Source organism: Natrix helvetica (genome assembly GCF_964273705.1).
Source record: "Natrix helvetica genome assembly, chromosome: 1".
NCBI lineage: Eukaryota > Metazoa > Chordata > Lepidosauria > Squamata > Natricidae > Natrix > Natrix helvetica.
In genome coordinates this window covers 151,765,857-151,780,715 of record NC_138548.1, presented here as the reverse complement: position 1 = coordinate 151,780,715, position 14,859 = coordinate 151,765,857, and the positions used below count along the sequence as shown (strand labels likewise).

The window sequence follows — 14,859 nt, the reverse complement described above, 5'->3', positions numbered from 1 at the left end:
GATGCACTATGGGGGGAGAGTTCAGCAACTGTCTTGAAATATCATAAAAGTACTGTGGTGTCATTCAAAGGGATGTCTCATCTTTGAAATCAATCCCGTCTCAAGATTATACATAAGACACTGTTTTTAAAACTGATGTCAAAGAGAAGGTCATGTAGTCATTAACTAGCAGGCATACTTTAAAACAAACAAAGAAAAGAAAAAATTAAACATGGCTTACAGTATACACATAAGATGGCATTCAGCTATCAAGATGGAATCAATATGCAATGATGGTTATGGCTTGACTGAAAGTGAAGTGAAGGGAATAGAGGCTAGATGCAATACAATACAATACAATACAATACAATACAATACAATACAATACAATACAATACAATACAATACAATACAATAGCAGAGTTGGAAGGGACCTTGGAGGTCTTCTAGTCCAACCCCCTGCCTAGGCAGGAAACCCTACAGACAAATAGCTATCCAACATCTTCTTAAAGACTTCCAGTGTTGGGGCATTCACAACTTCTGGAGGCAAGCTGTTCCACTGATTAATTGTTCTAACTGTCAGGAAATTTCTCCTCAGTTCTAAGTTGCTTCTCTCCTTGATTAGTTTCCACCCATTGCTTCTTGTTCTACCCTCAGGTGCCTTGGAAAATAGTTTGACTTGAATAGATAAAGATCACCTTGGAATTTCATGGGGATTCATCCTTCACACTAAGACATAATAATGTCACTTTGATTTTGGCAATCCATACCTTAGTAACATTGACTAAGCCTAGTCAATACATATGGCCTCGTGTTTCAACCTTTAACCACTATATTTGGCGGTATTCTAGGGAGAAAGAAATTCAGGCCTGGCATGAAAACATAGACAAACTTTTGTTCAACTGAGAAGGTAAAGGTACATGTTTCCCTTGCACATATATGCTAGTCATTCCTGACTCTAGGGGGCGGTGCTCATCTCTGTTTCAAAGCCAAAGAGCCAGCATTATCCAGAGACGTCTCCGTGGTCATGTGGCCGGCATGACTAAATGCTGAAGGTGCACAGAACGCTGTTACCTTCCCACCAAAGGTGGGCCCTATTTTTCTACTTGCATTTTGCCATGCTTTCGAACTGCTAGGTTGGCAGAAGCTGGGACAAGTAACGGGAGCTCACTCCATTATGCGGCGCTAGGAATTTGAACTGCCAAACCGCCGACCTTTCTGATCAACAAGCTCAGCATCTTAGCCGCTGAACCACTGTATCACTCAACTGAGAAGACAATTAGCCAAATCACCAAATGTACAGCAGGAATGTCTTAGAACTAGAGTAAGCGGCATTTTTATGGGCAAGCCCACTGGTTGCAGATGTGATGATGATGACAATTATATAACATAGAACATGGGATCACTGTCTTCCACTTTTCATCTACAATCTACATCTCAGTCCCAGAAGACTTTGAGATCCAGCAATTATTTTACCCCCCCCTCTTTTGGAATGATTTATATTCAAAGAGCAAAGAAACTGAGAGCCACAAAGTCAATGCATGGACTTACTAAATATTTTCGTTCATTTATTTATTTGTCCAATTTATATGGCCATATATCTCGAAGAATGATTCTGGGCAGCAAATAGAACTGAAATGGAATAAAAACAATAGCAAGCATTACAAAAATTAATATATAGGTAATCAAGAAGCAACAAGCCAATTAACACAACCAGGTCCCTGCTTGGGCACAGAACCGGGTATTTAAGGCCCTCTGAAAAGCTGGCAAGATCAGGGCCATCCTGATCTCCAGAGAAGAACGTTCTATAAGGTGGGTGCACCATCAGAAAAGGTATGTCTTCAAGGCCCCATCAACTGTTCTTGAGAATACTCATTTTGTCAAACTTTTCTGAATGCTATAAACCCTGTCTTCCACTTTGCATCTACAACCTATGTTCCAATTCTAAAAGACTTGAGACCCAACAAAGTTGGAACGGTTGGATGGAGAAAAGGCACCAAGACCTCACTCCTGATTATCTAAAACATGGGTGTCCAACCTTAGCAATTTTAAGACTAGTGGACTTCAACTCCCAGAATTCCCCAGCCAGCATGGGGGATTCTAGGAGTTGAAGTCCACAGGTCTTAACGTTGCCAAGTCTGGATACCCCTGATCTAAACATCTATCTTCCTTTTCTTTGATGAAAAGCTATGGTATTCATCTCAAGTTCAGAAACCATAGATCTTCTGGGAGAGTCGGATGAGAAAAAACCCTTCCATTAGCCTATTGTCTTAACTTCATTGTAATTAAAAACCCTCAATAGTGGTTTGTATTCTACAAGTCTGTATGAACCGTTTATAAGGGGCTGATGCTCTTGCTGTGTTTTGATCGAGGTTAAAAAAACAAAGCAATGATTTGTATCAGCTACTTTGCTTTGCTTGGAGGGTTTACCGAACAGGTGGTCCTTCAAAGGGTCACTATGTATATTTAGTATCTGAAACTTGAGCACGCCTGTTCTGATTGGATCCCCCCGACCACCTGATGGTTTAGGAGCTGATGCACCAGACTAACATCGCTTTTGCCCAGCTTTTCTCAGGAGGGAGGACAGTCAGAAAGGCTTTGCTCCTAAGGAAATTTATTTAAATATAACTGGTAAGCTTGCGCCTTTTGCTTTTTTTAAAAAAAATAAAGACAGATTGGGGTTTGTTTGCTACCAAATGATTGTTTGTTTGTGGGGTTTTTTGTTTGTTTGTTTGTTTGTTTGCAGACTTCATGGCCTGGGTTTTTTTTTTTTTTCTATTTTACAAATTTTAAGACACCTTTTTTCCTCCCCAGCGTCTAAGTAATCCTGCTTGGGAAGAGATCAGTCCTGAGTTTGATGAGGCTTTAAAGGCAGATGAGAGTTAGCCTCTGTTGTTTGGAAACATTTTGCACATGAAGATCAATGGCTCCTTTGGCTGCTCTTGAAGTCTCTCTCTCTCTCCTTTAGGACTTGCCCTATTCCCTCGGCGAAACAAACAGTTTATCCTTTGATTTTTTTATATATATATCACCTTGATTGAACAGAATTGGCACTAGGAAAAGGCAGCGTTTGAAGGGCCTATATTTAACCTACAGCACCGGAGTGCCACTTGCCTCAGAAGGAATGGCAGTTCAGCTAACTAGACAAAACCAGCCAATCACTCTGGGGTATTGGCTTACAGGGCAAATATTTTTGTACTAGGAAGCAGCTGTTCTAAGCCTTCATCTCCTTCCCTGCACCAGAAAAGGGGGACCTGCAACCTCTCACAGCAGGCTCATTCCAGTGCATTAATTCATTCCAAGGCCTTCATTCATCCATTGCTTCTCTGCCATCTAAATAACCAGAGTCTCGATCTTTTCTAGGACTGAAGTTGGAGAAATACGTCAAACACCCCAGAAGCAAAGCAAGAGAGCATCCCTGGAGATCAATGGTGGGACGAGAGAAATTAACTTCATTAAGTTAAGGTCATTTGAACAACATTTGTATGATTTAACGTTTGCGGTTGTTTAGTCTTGTATAAGACTCCAAAGTTACTAGTTTACCACTAGAGTAGCATTAAGTTGTCCCACAGATATGTTTCTCTACAAAGGCTTGTGGCTAGATCTGAAAAACGAGGGGGGAAAAGCTCAACTACATTTCTAAGTGAGGAAAGCTTTCCTGGAGGTGACCTAGCAAGCTGCTTTGTTTGTGTAACCCAATTAAAGTGGACATTTCTCCAGTTTTTGCCCCTGCCATAGCCAGCGCACCTCATTGCAATGCTATTGTTCTATGGTACCGTGTTGGCTCAATGCTTGGCACTCCTTATCCTAAGCATTAATTTCCAGCTGCTGGAAAACATATTTAGGATCTTCTAGTTGCAGTTCACAATAAAAACTCTGGTAACTGAATTTCCATTCACGAAATATTAATGGGGCACCATTAATTTTGGTTGGTTAGTTTTGGTTGGTGCAAGCTGAGAATGGTCAATTATTCCTCTCCCTTGTAGGTGTTTTTGCATAAATTCTCAGTGCAGCCTCAGGATCGTTAACATATTCCATTTAACATACTCTGTTGAGCTAGGCTTCATGATATTATCTAATTTTTCATTACAAGTACATCACTCAAGAGAGTTGATAGATACAATAATCTTTGTTTATTCCTTGCCTGCATCGTAAGCAATTCTATTAAGCAGAATTGCTATATTTATGCTCATAAAGAAAAATAACAATGCCATTTGTTTTGGTGGTTTTTTTTTTTTTTTTTGCAAAAAATGTTATTGGCTAAAACACGGAAGGAGACCAATGTCTCCACAATTAAAAAAAAAAAACCTGGCTTTTTCCTCTGTGTCTGAGATATTGGAGAGAAATACAAATTATGAAGGGATAATGGCAATCTGATGCTAAACGTCTCATGATAAATGGTATTCCTTTGCATATATGTTTAGAAAGAGGAAATGTTTGATAATAGTTTTGGCTTATTAATATTTTGATGTTTTATGAACAATGTTTAATAAATATTAATCTTTATAAATATTAAATATTAAATATTTGCCCTATATTATTGAATAAACTACGGATGCATGTCTGTCCGTCTGTCCGTCTATCCGTCCGTCTGTCTCTCTCTGTCTCTGTCTGCCTGTCTCTGCCTGTCTCTGTCTTTCTGTCTCTGCGTGTGCATGTGTAAAAAAGGCATTCTTACAATGTTTTTAATAATGCATAGAGATCCTAGCTTTGATAAGTGAGCAACATTGATTTCATCATGCTGATATTTATTTATCTGGCTTGCTTTGTGACCAGTGAGTAGGTGGACGGGCTCTCCGCAAAGATGGCAGATGAAGACGATTACGATGAGGTTGTGGAGGTAAGACTTAAATGTTTTATTTATTGCCTTGAGCTATGCAGATGAGTTTATTATTTCAAAGAAACAGCAAATAATGGCAGGTCAGGAACTTGAGATGGCTGCTTCAGAAGTGAGTGTGTCTCCACATTCAGAGCTGGTGACTGGACAGTTATAGAAATTGATGTATTCTAAATGGCCTCCAGCAGCTGTTGGGTACTCCCAGAGAAGGCCTAGGACATGAGGTTGTAAGAGTGCACGATGACAGTAAATGTCCCTTTCTTTCCTCAACGTCCTGCAGATTTAGTCTTTAAAAAAAAAAAGAAAAATACAGCATAAATGATGCTAATAATGTTAATATTTATATGGACATTTAAAATGCCCGTAATTCTATCTAGCAACAACTTACTGGTCTTCATAAGACCTGTGTGAAAAGTTGTGGGTATATTTCTTTGCCAGGCTCCATTTTACCATGTCTGTTCTGTGTATGGCTTCTGCAAGTCTTGGGTTGTAATTCTTCCAAAAATCTCCTCCTCCTCCTCTTCCTCCTCTCCCCTCTTCTCTTTCTTCCATCTTCTTCCCATCTCATGTATGTCATATAGCCATACCCATTGCCTTATTATTGTCTGTCTCTTAGTAGACTAATATCTTTATCTTTCATATTATCATTACAGTTTTATATTGGTGCATTGTCTCTTCAGATGTCTGTCTTTTTCCTCTTGTCTCTTGGGATCTTTGTAGCAGGTATTTTTTTAAAGGCTGCAATTGCTTCCAATCTTGGTTTTAAGCAAGATAACTTTTTCCAGAATCATAGCACATCATCTTCCTAGTTTGCTTCCACTGATCTTTTGCCCTCATGGTTTAATGGTTGTGTGAATCAGAATTAAAAGTGCAAAGCATTAGAGAGCAAAAGTAAGTTTTTATTTACAAAAAGACAAAATTGCATTTTGAAGGGCATGCAGTAGAGTTCCCTGAAAAAATAGCTTATGCTTTTAATTTTGAACATTGATTTGGATTGTTTAGCACAGAATACCTAAGTGAAAAGTAGATTCTGTTTTTGCTTAGTTTGATGGACACACTGCCAATTTTAAGTTGGTCAGTAGGTCCCGTGAGACAGAAATGGTGCTTTCATGTTTCTTCTATGCTGGAATGAACATTCTTTCTCTCACACACACAAACACACATGCATAAACACAGAGAGATACACAGATGTACATACCTTTGTATGTATGTAATCTGACATAGAATTAATAAACATAAATAGCAATGCATTTATATAGGCAAATGAATGCACACATTCTCTTCCATCTCCTCCCCCAAATCTTCTCAAATTTTCCTTTGGAATCTTCCTATGGAGATTCTCAGGCATCCAGGTCATGGTTGTCCCAATGCTGTTTTTTCAAAAGGTGACTGGACTTCATTTTTCCTTGCACATTTCGCTTCTTATCCAAGAAGTCAGAACTGGAATTGATGTCAGAACTGAAGACGCTTCTTGGATGAGAAGAGAAATACGTTCAAGGAAAAACAAAGTCCAGCTGCCTTTTGAAAATGTACTTTGGGGATTTTCCTTTATACTTGTGGTAGTGCTTTAGCAGGTTGTATATACATGCTGTTAGTTGTACAAGCACCAGTCTAAGTGGTGCATAGTGGGGGAGGAGGGGGGGAAGTAGGAGGACCATTATCTCCTGATATTCTTCTCATAAAAAGAGTCAATTATATATAAAGCTTGAAATAAACAGTATCTTGACAAAGTTATCTGTAGGAGCATAAATCATCTGCAAAAAGTAGCAGTGAATTAGGTTCCGTTGAAGGGTGCCAGTATCTTTGGAGGTTTCTTGTTAATGTGATTCATGGAAACAGAGAGGAACCTTAATGCACTAAGTCTGAGAATTTAGTCAATGTTGTAGATCCTATTAAATAGAGCATGGTAAATCTTTTAATACCAAAAATACATGAAACACAGTAGAATTTATTCGTGGAATACGTGCTTAAAAATCTAGACCGATCAATAAAATGAGTCTGATAAGGTCAAACAGTAAAAGGAAGACATGAAAGTAAATCATATTGGGTCCTACATGGACGGCAGTAGCATCTTCTACATCTCCATTTTTCAAGACTTTTTGGTGCACAGGAGAAATAATTCTAACCAAATACATTAAATAATTTTTGGTGAATCAAGCTTGCTCTTATGATGATCGATGCTGTTTTAAAATAAAATGCACTTTGAAGATATATCTAATTTAAGGCTTGATTTGATGCTCTGCAAAGTTAGGCTAAAATTAGCGGTTGCTATAGTATTAATGAAAAAGAGTTTGAGGAAATAATTTGGAACTATCTTTAACGTTAAAGCAGGGACACTTCTAATAATGATGCAAGTTCAGTCTTATTATCAAAGATAATTCTGTGCCATTTCAACATTTCTGCTTCTTCTTTATATACCCTGACTCATATTTAAGAAGGTTCCCTTATGAAATTAGTCTAATGTATTTCACTGGTACTATAAACATTCCAAGATTACTGACAACATAACTTTTTACAAGAGTTTGTACTGGTGTAACATACAACAAATGGAGTATTATTAGCAAAATGATGTGTTCCATTTTTTTAAAGTTAGCTGATTTGCAGAAACATTTTTATTGGCATAGCTGGTCTTAGTAGATTCATTTCTATTAGATTTGCCCTGAACATCTGCTTGAATTTGATGAAGTTTCTAGGCAATATTTCCAAAAGGGAGTATAAAATCCACTTAAACAAGATTCAGCTGAGTTCCTTCTTGGCTTCTTCATGAACAAGAGAATACTTCAGATTCATTTCATTATGAATCTTAAAGGATCATAATGTCACTTTCTTTCCTGTGTTGAAATACGCATATTGATTTGAGGTGATCAACTGGACTTTTTTAAAAAAATCACCTGAAGCCCTCATCGATCTCTCTTTACAATTGTCTTCCAAATCTAGGTTCTTTGCTTCTTATACCTATATCCTGCTTTCTTTGGAAGATCGAGGGAAATGAATTTTGTTTGTACTTTCCTGGGAGCTGGATTGTTTCATAGGCATCAAAATTTTTAATGGAATTTGAGTTCAGCCATGATATTATCTTAGTTAAGACACTGAGAAGCCCCCTCCTCTTCTTTAGTAGTAACTAAACCCAATTCAAAACAGAAAAATAGCCTAGAATGAAAAAAAAACCCGACAGTGTAAGATAGTATAATATAGTCTATTAAACATGAGTTAGTATCCATATGTGATATGCACAGTATAATTATGTCAGTTGAGTTAACACAAAATTAAATCAGCTTATCAAATATAGCAGGCAGACATAAAAATCAGGATATTCAATTCCTTGTGGCTTTAAGAGATTGGGATACCAGGGACTGATAGCTTGTATTCCATTTGATCGGTCACACATATTGTGCAGAAGTATCATAGTTTTGTTTCTCCCTTGTGATAGAGGATTGTTTAGATTGCTGAGCAGTGGAAGCCAATAAGATTTTTTTTGTCCAGTAATTCTTGTTCAGGCATGGTTTCTTCTCCTCAAATTCAATGCCTTCTTCCTTGAAGTTAAATATGATAATTCACCCTGAAGCATAAACAGTCCTGAGAGTTCCAAGAGAAATTCTGTAAGATTATTAGCTATGTTTCAGTTCTGGCTTGAATCATTTCAAACAAAATTTGAGTCATCCATTTGAATCATCTCACTGCAGCTTTGCGCAGCCTAATTAAGAAATATATTTTTAAAAATTTAATGTGGAGCTGTCATTCTAATAAAACATGATCATGTTTTGACACATCATTTGCCATTTTATGAAAGCCTTTCTTTTACAAGAGTTGTCAGGTAGCAAACTTAAATGAATAGTCCATGACAAATGTCCCTAGGACGTTCAATATTTCCTTTAAAAAGAATTCACGGATGAATACAATCTTTTTCCTGTTAAAGAGTCGCTTAGTTCTCTTACAACGCCATTTTCAAAAGAAAACAATTCAATGCGAGATTGCCAGTAAGTGTTGCAAACATATCACTTTGGAAATATTGTGGGTTTAGCTGCTTTCTGCATTGGTATTTGAATTATGTTTTGGATTATCTCCCCTTCCTTTTTTTTTTTTTTTTTTTTTTTTAATAAAATTTTATTGGTTTTTCAAAATTTATAGGGAAAAGGGTAAATGGACAGGTATACAAATTTTGGCAGTTGCAAAGTGTGTGAGGCCCCCCTCCCTCCATACCCATATCGTACATTATATATAATGCATTAGTATATAATTGATTATAATCAGCATATTAGTTCTATTATTAAATTCAATCAAATTAAACATTACAATATAAAATCCAAATATAATTCCATTTTCACTTTCGGTCAATTTATAATAATATGATTTTCATATTTATTTCTGTGATCTGAGTCTTCTTGCTATTGCCCCATCTCCCTCCACTGGCAGAGCTCTGGCCCCTCCCGTGTCCTGCGTGTCCGTTGTAGTATCTGGTGGTTTCTCTAAGAGTGTTTTATTTTTTTCCATAAAGGCCTGCGCCTCTATGGGTGAATTAATTCTGATTCTTGTCTCCTCCCAGAATATCAGCATACCTTCAGGCATCAACCATCTAAACCACACCCCTTTCTGGTATAATTTATTCGCTAATTGCGAATAATTTTTTCTTTTTTCTCTAATCTTCTTAGGGATCTGCTTCAGAATGGTTATCTCCATATCATGATATATCAATGCTTGCCCCCTTTGTACACCCAGAATTTCATCTCTTGTGGTTTTTCTAAGGAATTTAATGTGAACCTCCCTGGGTACATTGTGTGTTCTAGCATAAGCTGAGTTCACTCTATAAACCAGATCTATATCCCACCCCATCTGTTGTTTTTCTTTGTGTGTATAGTCAGCCAGAATGTTTGTCATGATGTCCCTTATATTTTCCCCATCTTCTTCTATAACATTTTGAAATCTAAGATAATAGGACATTCTCTCAAATTCTAATTTCATCTGTTGGATGTCAAGATCTTTGTGCCCTTTCTGCACAGCTTCCACTCCCCCCCTCACCTCCTCCACCCCCCCTTCCACATGATTCAGTCTTTGTGAGTTCTTATATATTTGGGCTTGATTTTCTTTAATTTCATCTTTCATTTCCCTTAACTGTTTCTTGATTTCCTCCTGGCCCTGTAGAATTAGTTGAAGCATTTGTTGAAAGTCCATCTCTGTAGTCTTATGTTGCACCAGTTCTGTTATCTTGGACTGTGTGGCTGGACTGGATGTTGCAGATGTTGGAGCAGAAGTGGCAAAGCCAGGTTTTCCAGGAGGGGGTCTTTTAGATGTCATCCTTTATAACGTTAAAAGTTCAATCCAAATATGAGGTAAGCAGTTAGCAAAGAAGGGTAGCCAGGTGAATCCGGGAGCAGAATAACCAAGCAGAAGAGAATCTCTCCAATAAGTCTGGCAATAGATAGAAAATTTCCCCTAGAAGGTTAAAAAAGTACCAATCCACAAGAGGTTCCTCTGGGAGACACGGAGACAAAGACCGGAAGCCTGAATTTTAAAGGTGGAGTCAGGTTTCAGAGTTCATAAAGACAACGGAAGTGTGCCATCTTGCCCTGCCAGTTTTGGGCACAGAGGCGCAACAAAGTTTTAAAAAAAGTTCCAAAAGTCCTCAAATCATTGTAATATATAAAATTAAATTGAGAAGAAAATCATCTCAGCCTAAGTGAGGCTTCATTCGTTGGCTCTCCCCCCTCCTCCTTCCCTGGGGGCTGAGAGCAAAATTGTTTCTTGCCGCTTGTCCAAGGGGGGGGAAAAACCCCCCTCCCTCCAGCCGCACCTCCAAAATGCTCCGAAAGTTATTTTAAAGTTTTAAAAGCTGAATAAATCTTCATGCAAAGTAAGGGATGAAGAGAGAGGCAACCTCACCGCACCGCAGCTGCATCCTTCAATTGTAGCATTCTCCAGTCAGCTTGTAGCGAGGCGCGAGGCGTGGAAACGCGATGCGCCCTCCGAGCTTGCTCCCCGGTGCCTTGGGCGCGCGAGAGAACTCCCGCCGGCTGCCGCCGCTGCAGGAGACCTCCGCGATGCCGCCCCTCCGGCAGGACCCCCTTTGCGGGGTGTCCTGTGCCCCCCAAGGAGTGGGGAAGCCCACCGGGGAGCCGGAGCGGGCAAAGAGCTGCCCGTCGCCGCCGCCGCCGGAACCGGAACTCCTCTCCCCTTCCTTAATACTTGAAATAGTACATACAATGAAAGGGTGGTGTGTGATCAGGATTTCAAGTTATGGCCAATCTGGTGAACTCATATATCCTGTTCGCTTGCCACTGAGACATGGCCTTTAAAAGATTATTGTATGAACAAGCCAGTGGGTGTCTAAAATTCCTTAAGTGCAAGCAGGAGATATGAAGTCTTGGAATTCTTGAATTGGCTCTAATACAACAATTTTTTACAATACAAGGAAAAACCACTTTTTATAAACAGTATTAAGCATTATGAGCAATTGGCAGCCACAAATCCACTGGTGTTTATGGAACAAAATGCCTGTGGATCTTACCAGCAGTTAAATCTTTGAACTCTTTCCATGGAACATCCTTCTCAATCACTTCATTCTTCAGACTGAGATTTTGTTCTTTGTCTCAATGTGTTTTTACGAATGACCTTGTGAAAAATAATGAGGTTTCTTCTTTGTTTATAGTACTACATAGAAGAGGAGGTCGAGGGTGAACCAGGCGAGGTAAAAGCGTCTGATTTATGCACAAATGTCTGATTTTGTGGAATTTAATGCTTTTTAAGCATTTTGTGTGTATGTGTATAATATAAAATAACTTAATAGATTTTTTTTACATACTTGAGTAATCTAATAATAACCTCTGGGAAGAACAAAGTCAACCAACAACTTATATAACAGAATAATTATCTTGCCTTGAGTATGTTTTGCTTGGTAATGATGAGCAACGTTTTGATGATAAGGGCCAGGCATATGAATTTGGAGGTTAGGTTTACAGGCCTGTCAAACTGGCGGCCTGCAGGCCCGATGCACCACGCGCAGGCCATGCCCACCCTGGCTCCTCAAAGGCAAAAAACCTTCATGCTGCAACCTGATACCACATGTGACACGACCGAGTTTGACACCTGTGGGTTAGGAGGTGCAGTTGATGATAATACCTGCACCTAGGCCTATTCTACATGAATGGAATAATCTCTTTCAATTACGGGAGAGACTCTGGTTTCCCAGTAGAGAAAAATGTAGCTTAGAATAACAAGGTTAAGAGGCTTTCTGCCTGCATGATTCTTACATTCTTTTTTTTTGGGGGGGGGGGAGAGGAAGATGTAGGAGAAAGGACAAATAAATGAAAATCTCCCCCCACCTCCAGCAAGAGTTGGAGTCTTGTTTTAGTTAATGTATTATTGCTCAGCCCTACTTTTATTTGTCTTACCTTAATTTGCAGCAGGCTTTAATTGCCCTGACCTTTTTTCCTTGTCCATTATGCTCGGTGATTTGTAAAGTACTAGTTGAGATGTTTTAAAAACACTTTATTTTCTTTTGGGAGATGCAGATGTATAGTGATGCCTGCATCCTAGTGAAATGGATGAATAATTTTTGATGGGCTTGAATGGTATGATTGGCCTAAAAACGTACACATATATACCTCTACTGTTGAAATCTTAGCCATCTACCAGAAAACAAAGGGAAAAAAAACAGTATTTCTTAGAGTTTTCTAAATGAAAATGAAAACTTGAAAACTCAGCGAAGAAGAGAGTAAATATGTATGTACAGAATATTTCTTCCTGCAAGCTTCTGTTAGTGTGTTTCCATTCATTTGTCTGATGTAAATTCACTTTGGAATGTCCAATGTCATTTTCTTGTTTTTGTTTCTTGTTCAAGTTGCATAACTTATTCACATGTTGTTCATCTTGTTCATCTTGTTCATCCTTGCAACAAGATTTTTCTTTTTAGGGTTACATTTTCATAAATGTCACTACCAACCTGAAGATAAATACTGTAACATTATTTTATTCTAAACATTTGTTGTTTATTCCTCCTGGCAATTCTTTTAATATACTTTTTTAGTTAGAAGTCTATCATTGTTTATTATATCAGCACGATCTCTGGCTTCCTTTCCTAAACTTCAGAATTACTTAGGAGGATCCTAGAATCTTGCAGATTAGATTACAGATTGCTATAGATTACAGGCTGGTGCAGGACAGATGGGACAAAGGTATTCCTTCATTAACAACATTAGTTTTTGTGTCGATGGAGAAATACAGTTGTATGATTTTGAATTTATGTGGTTTATTTGTGTGTACCTCACTTTGGGAGAATAGTTCATAAGATAATCTTTGAGCATACATTCAGACAATATAAAAAAGAGAAAGGCTTATTATTTGCATAGACTAATTGTCTTATTCATTTTGGAATAATCTCACTAATATCAATGCGGTTAAAGCAAAGAGAGAATTTGTCTGTTTCCATATATATTGTCAAAGTTCGAACTGATGTCAGTGAGAACGATGGTGAGGAAAATCCTTGTAAAATCCAAAGGACTTGGTTGAATACACCAATTCCTTTACTTAGAAAACAAATATGTCATTTTATAGAAATAAATTGAATAATATGTGCATATTAAAAAGCACTTTTCAAATTGAAAGGAAACTTGGCTGGGGACTAGGGGGAAAGTTGTAAGATACCCCACCCACCCCTGTCGTTTGCTTTTTTTGAAACATAACTCATGGCTGATTCAGTTCAGAAAAATAGATGTAACATGTCATAAAGACCTTCCTGAATTCAAGAATATCAGGATATGTTACTCTTGAATACAGTACGGTAACTGTACAATTACTCCCGTGTACTAGTCATACAGATCAAACAAACAGAATGAACGATTCTTTGCACAGTCTCAACAACTATCCCATTCTTCCCTGTCCAGAGGTCTAATTTTGGGATTTTTCTACCTTCACTATTTATCTTGAGCCTCAACTCAAATGTGTAATTTTATACATTGCATGGCCATATGAAATGATATGTGGTGAAAAAAACTATCCAAATAAATCATTCATATAATCTATTGTGGGGTGTAGATTACTAATTTCGAAAATCCTTTGGAGATGATCAAAGACTGGTTCTCAGCAAAGTGTATCTGTATCTCAGCTGCACTGATTTTCAAAAGATTATCAGGAATATTGGTCACCATGATGTAGAAAAGATGAGGAGACTCTAGAAAGAGTGCAGAGAAGAGCAACAAAGATGATTAGGGGACTGGAGACTAAAACATATGAAGAACGGTTGCAGGAACTGGGTATGTCTAGTTTAATAGAAAGAAGGATTAGGGGAGACATGATAGCAGTGTTCCAATATCTCAGGGGTTGCCACAAAGAAGAGGGCATCAAACTATTTTCCAAGGCACCTGAGGGTAGGACAAGAAGCAATGGGTGGAAACTAATCAAGGAGAGAAGCAACTTAGAACTGAGGAGAAATTTCCTGACAGTTAGAACAATTAATCAGTGGAACAGCTTGTCTCCAGAAGTTGTGAATGCCCCAACACTGGAAATCTTTAAGAAGATGTTGAATAGCTATTTGTCTGAAATGGTATAGGGTTTCCTGCCTAGGCAGGGGGTTGGACTAGAAGACCTCCAAGGTCCCTTTCAACTCTGCTATTGCATTGCATTGCATTGTATTGTATTATATTGTATTGTATTGTATATAGACAATTGTAGCTCCAAAAATATCAATTAAAAAGGCTCTAAAACTAGAGTCAGGATATAAATTTGAAACACCTTTCCACATTTTAGATGATTACTGAGATCACTGAGACCACTTACAGCACTGGTTCTGCACCGTACACAGTAACAAGACATACTTCGGAAACAAGAGGGCATCCTTCACAAACAAGAACACATACTTATGAAACAACATCATCACGTACTTTTGATAGTACAACACAACCTCCGGAAGCCACAGACCCTTCTCACAAGGCCTCCCAACCTGTCAGAAAAAGAGTAAAGAAAAAAGTGGACAGATCTAAGTTTCAGACACCTTACTTGGATCACAGCTCAAAAATGCAAAAGCTCTTCAGCGAAGTAAGTCAGAAATGTGT

At 38.2% G+C, this 14,859-nt stretch overlaps 1 protein-coding gene across 28 annotated transcripts in view; it reads left to right on the top strand.

Moving 5' to 3' along the window:
• The first annotated feature begins 2,522 nt into the window (after nucleotides 1–2,522).
• The window catches only part of NEB (nebulin), a 222,684-nt gene continuing 210,347 nt past the window's right edge, over nucleotides 2,523–14,859 (top strand). For 27 of the 28 annotated variants that reach the window (XM_081969965.1, XM_081969961.1, XM_081969959.1 and 24 more), the window contains exons 1-5: nucleotides 2,523–2,610; nucleotides 3,343–3,444; nucleotides 4,756–4,819; nucleotides 11,460–11,498; nucleotides 14,555–14,842. In XM_081969965.1, coding sequence (XP_081826091.1) covers nucleotides 4,784–4,819; nucleotides 11,460–11,498; nucleotides 14,555–14,842 — 363 coding nt within the window. In that variant the 5' untranslated portion in view covers nucleotides 2,523–2,610; nucleotides 3,343–3,444; nucleotides 4,756–4,783. The remainder of the gene's footprint in view (nucleotides 2,611–3,342; nucleotides 3,445–4,755; nucleotides 4,820–11,459; nucleotides 11,499–14,554; nucleotides 14,843–14,859) is intronic. The other variant, XM_081969952.1, reaches the window with a different exon arrangement.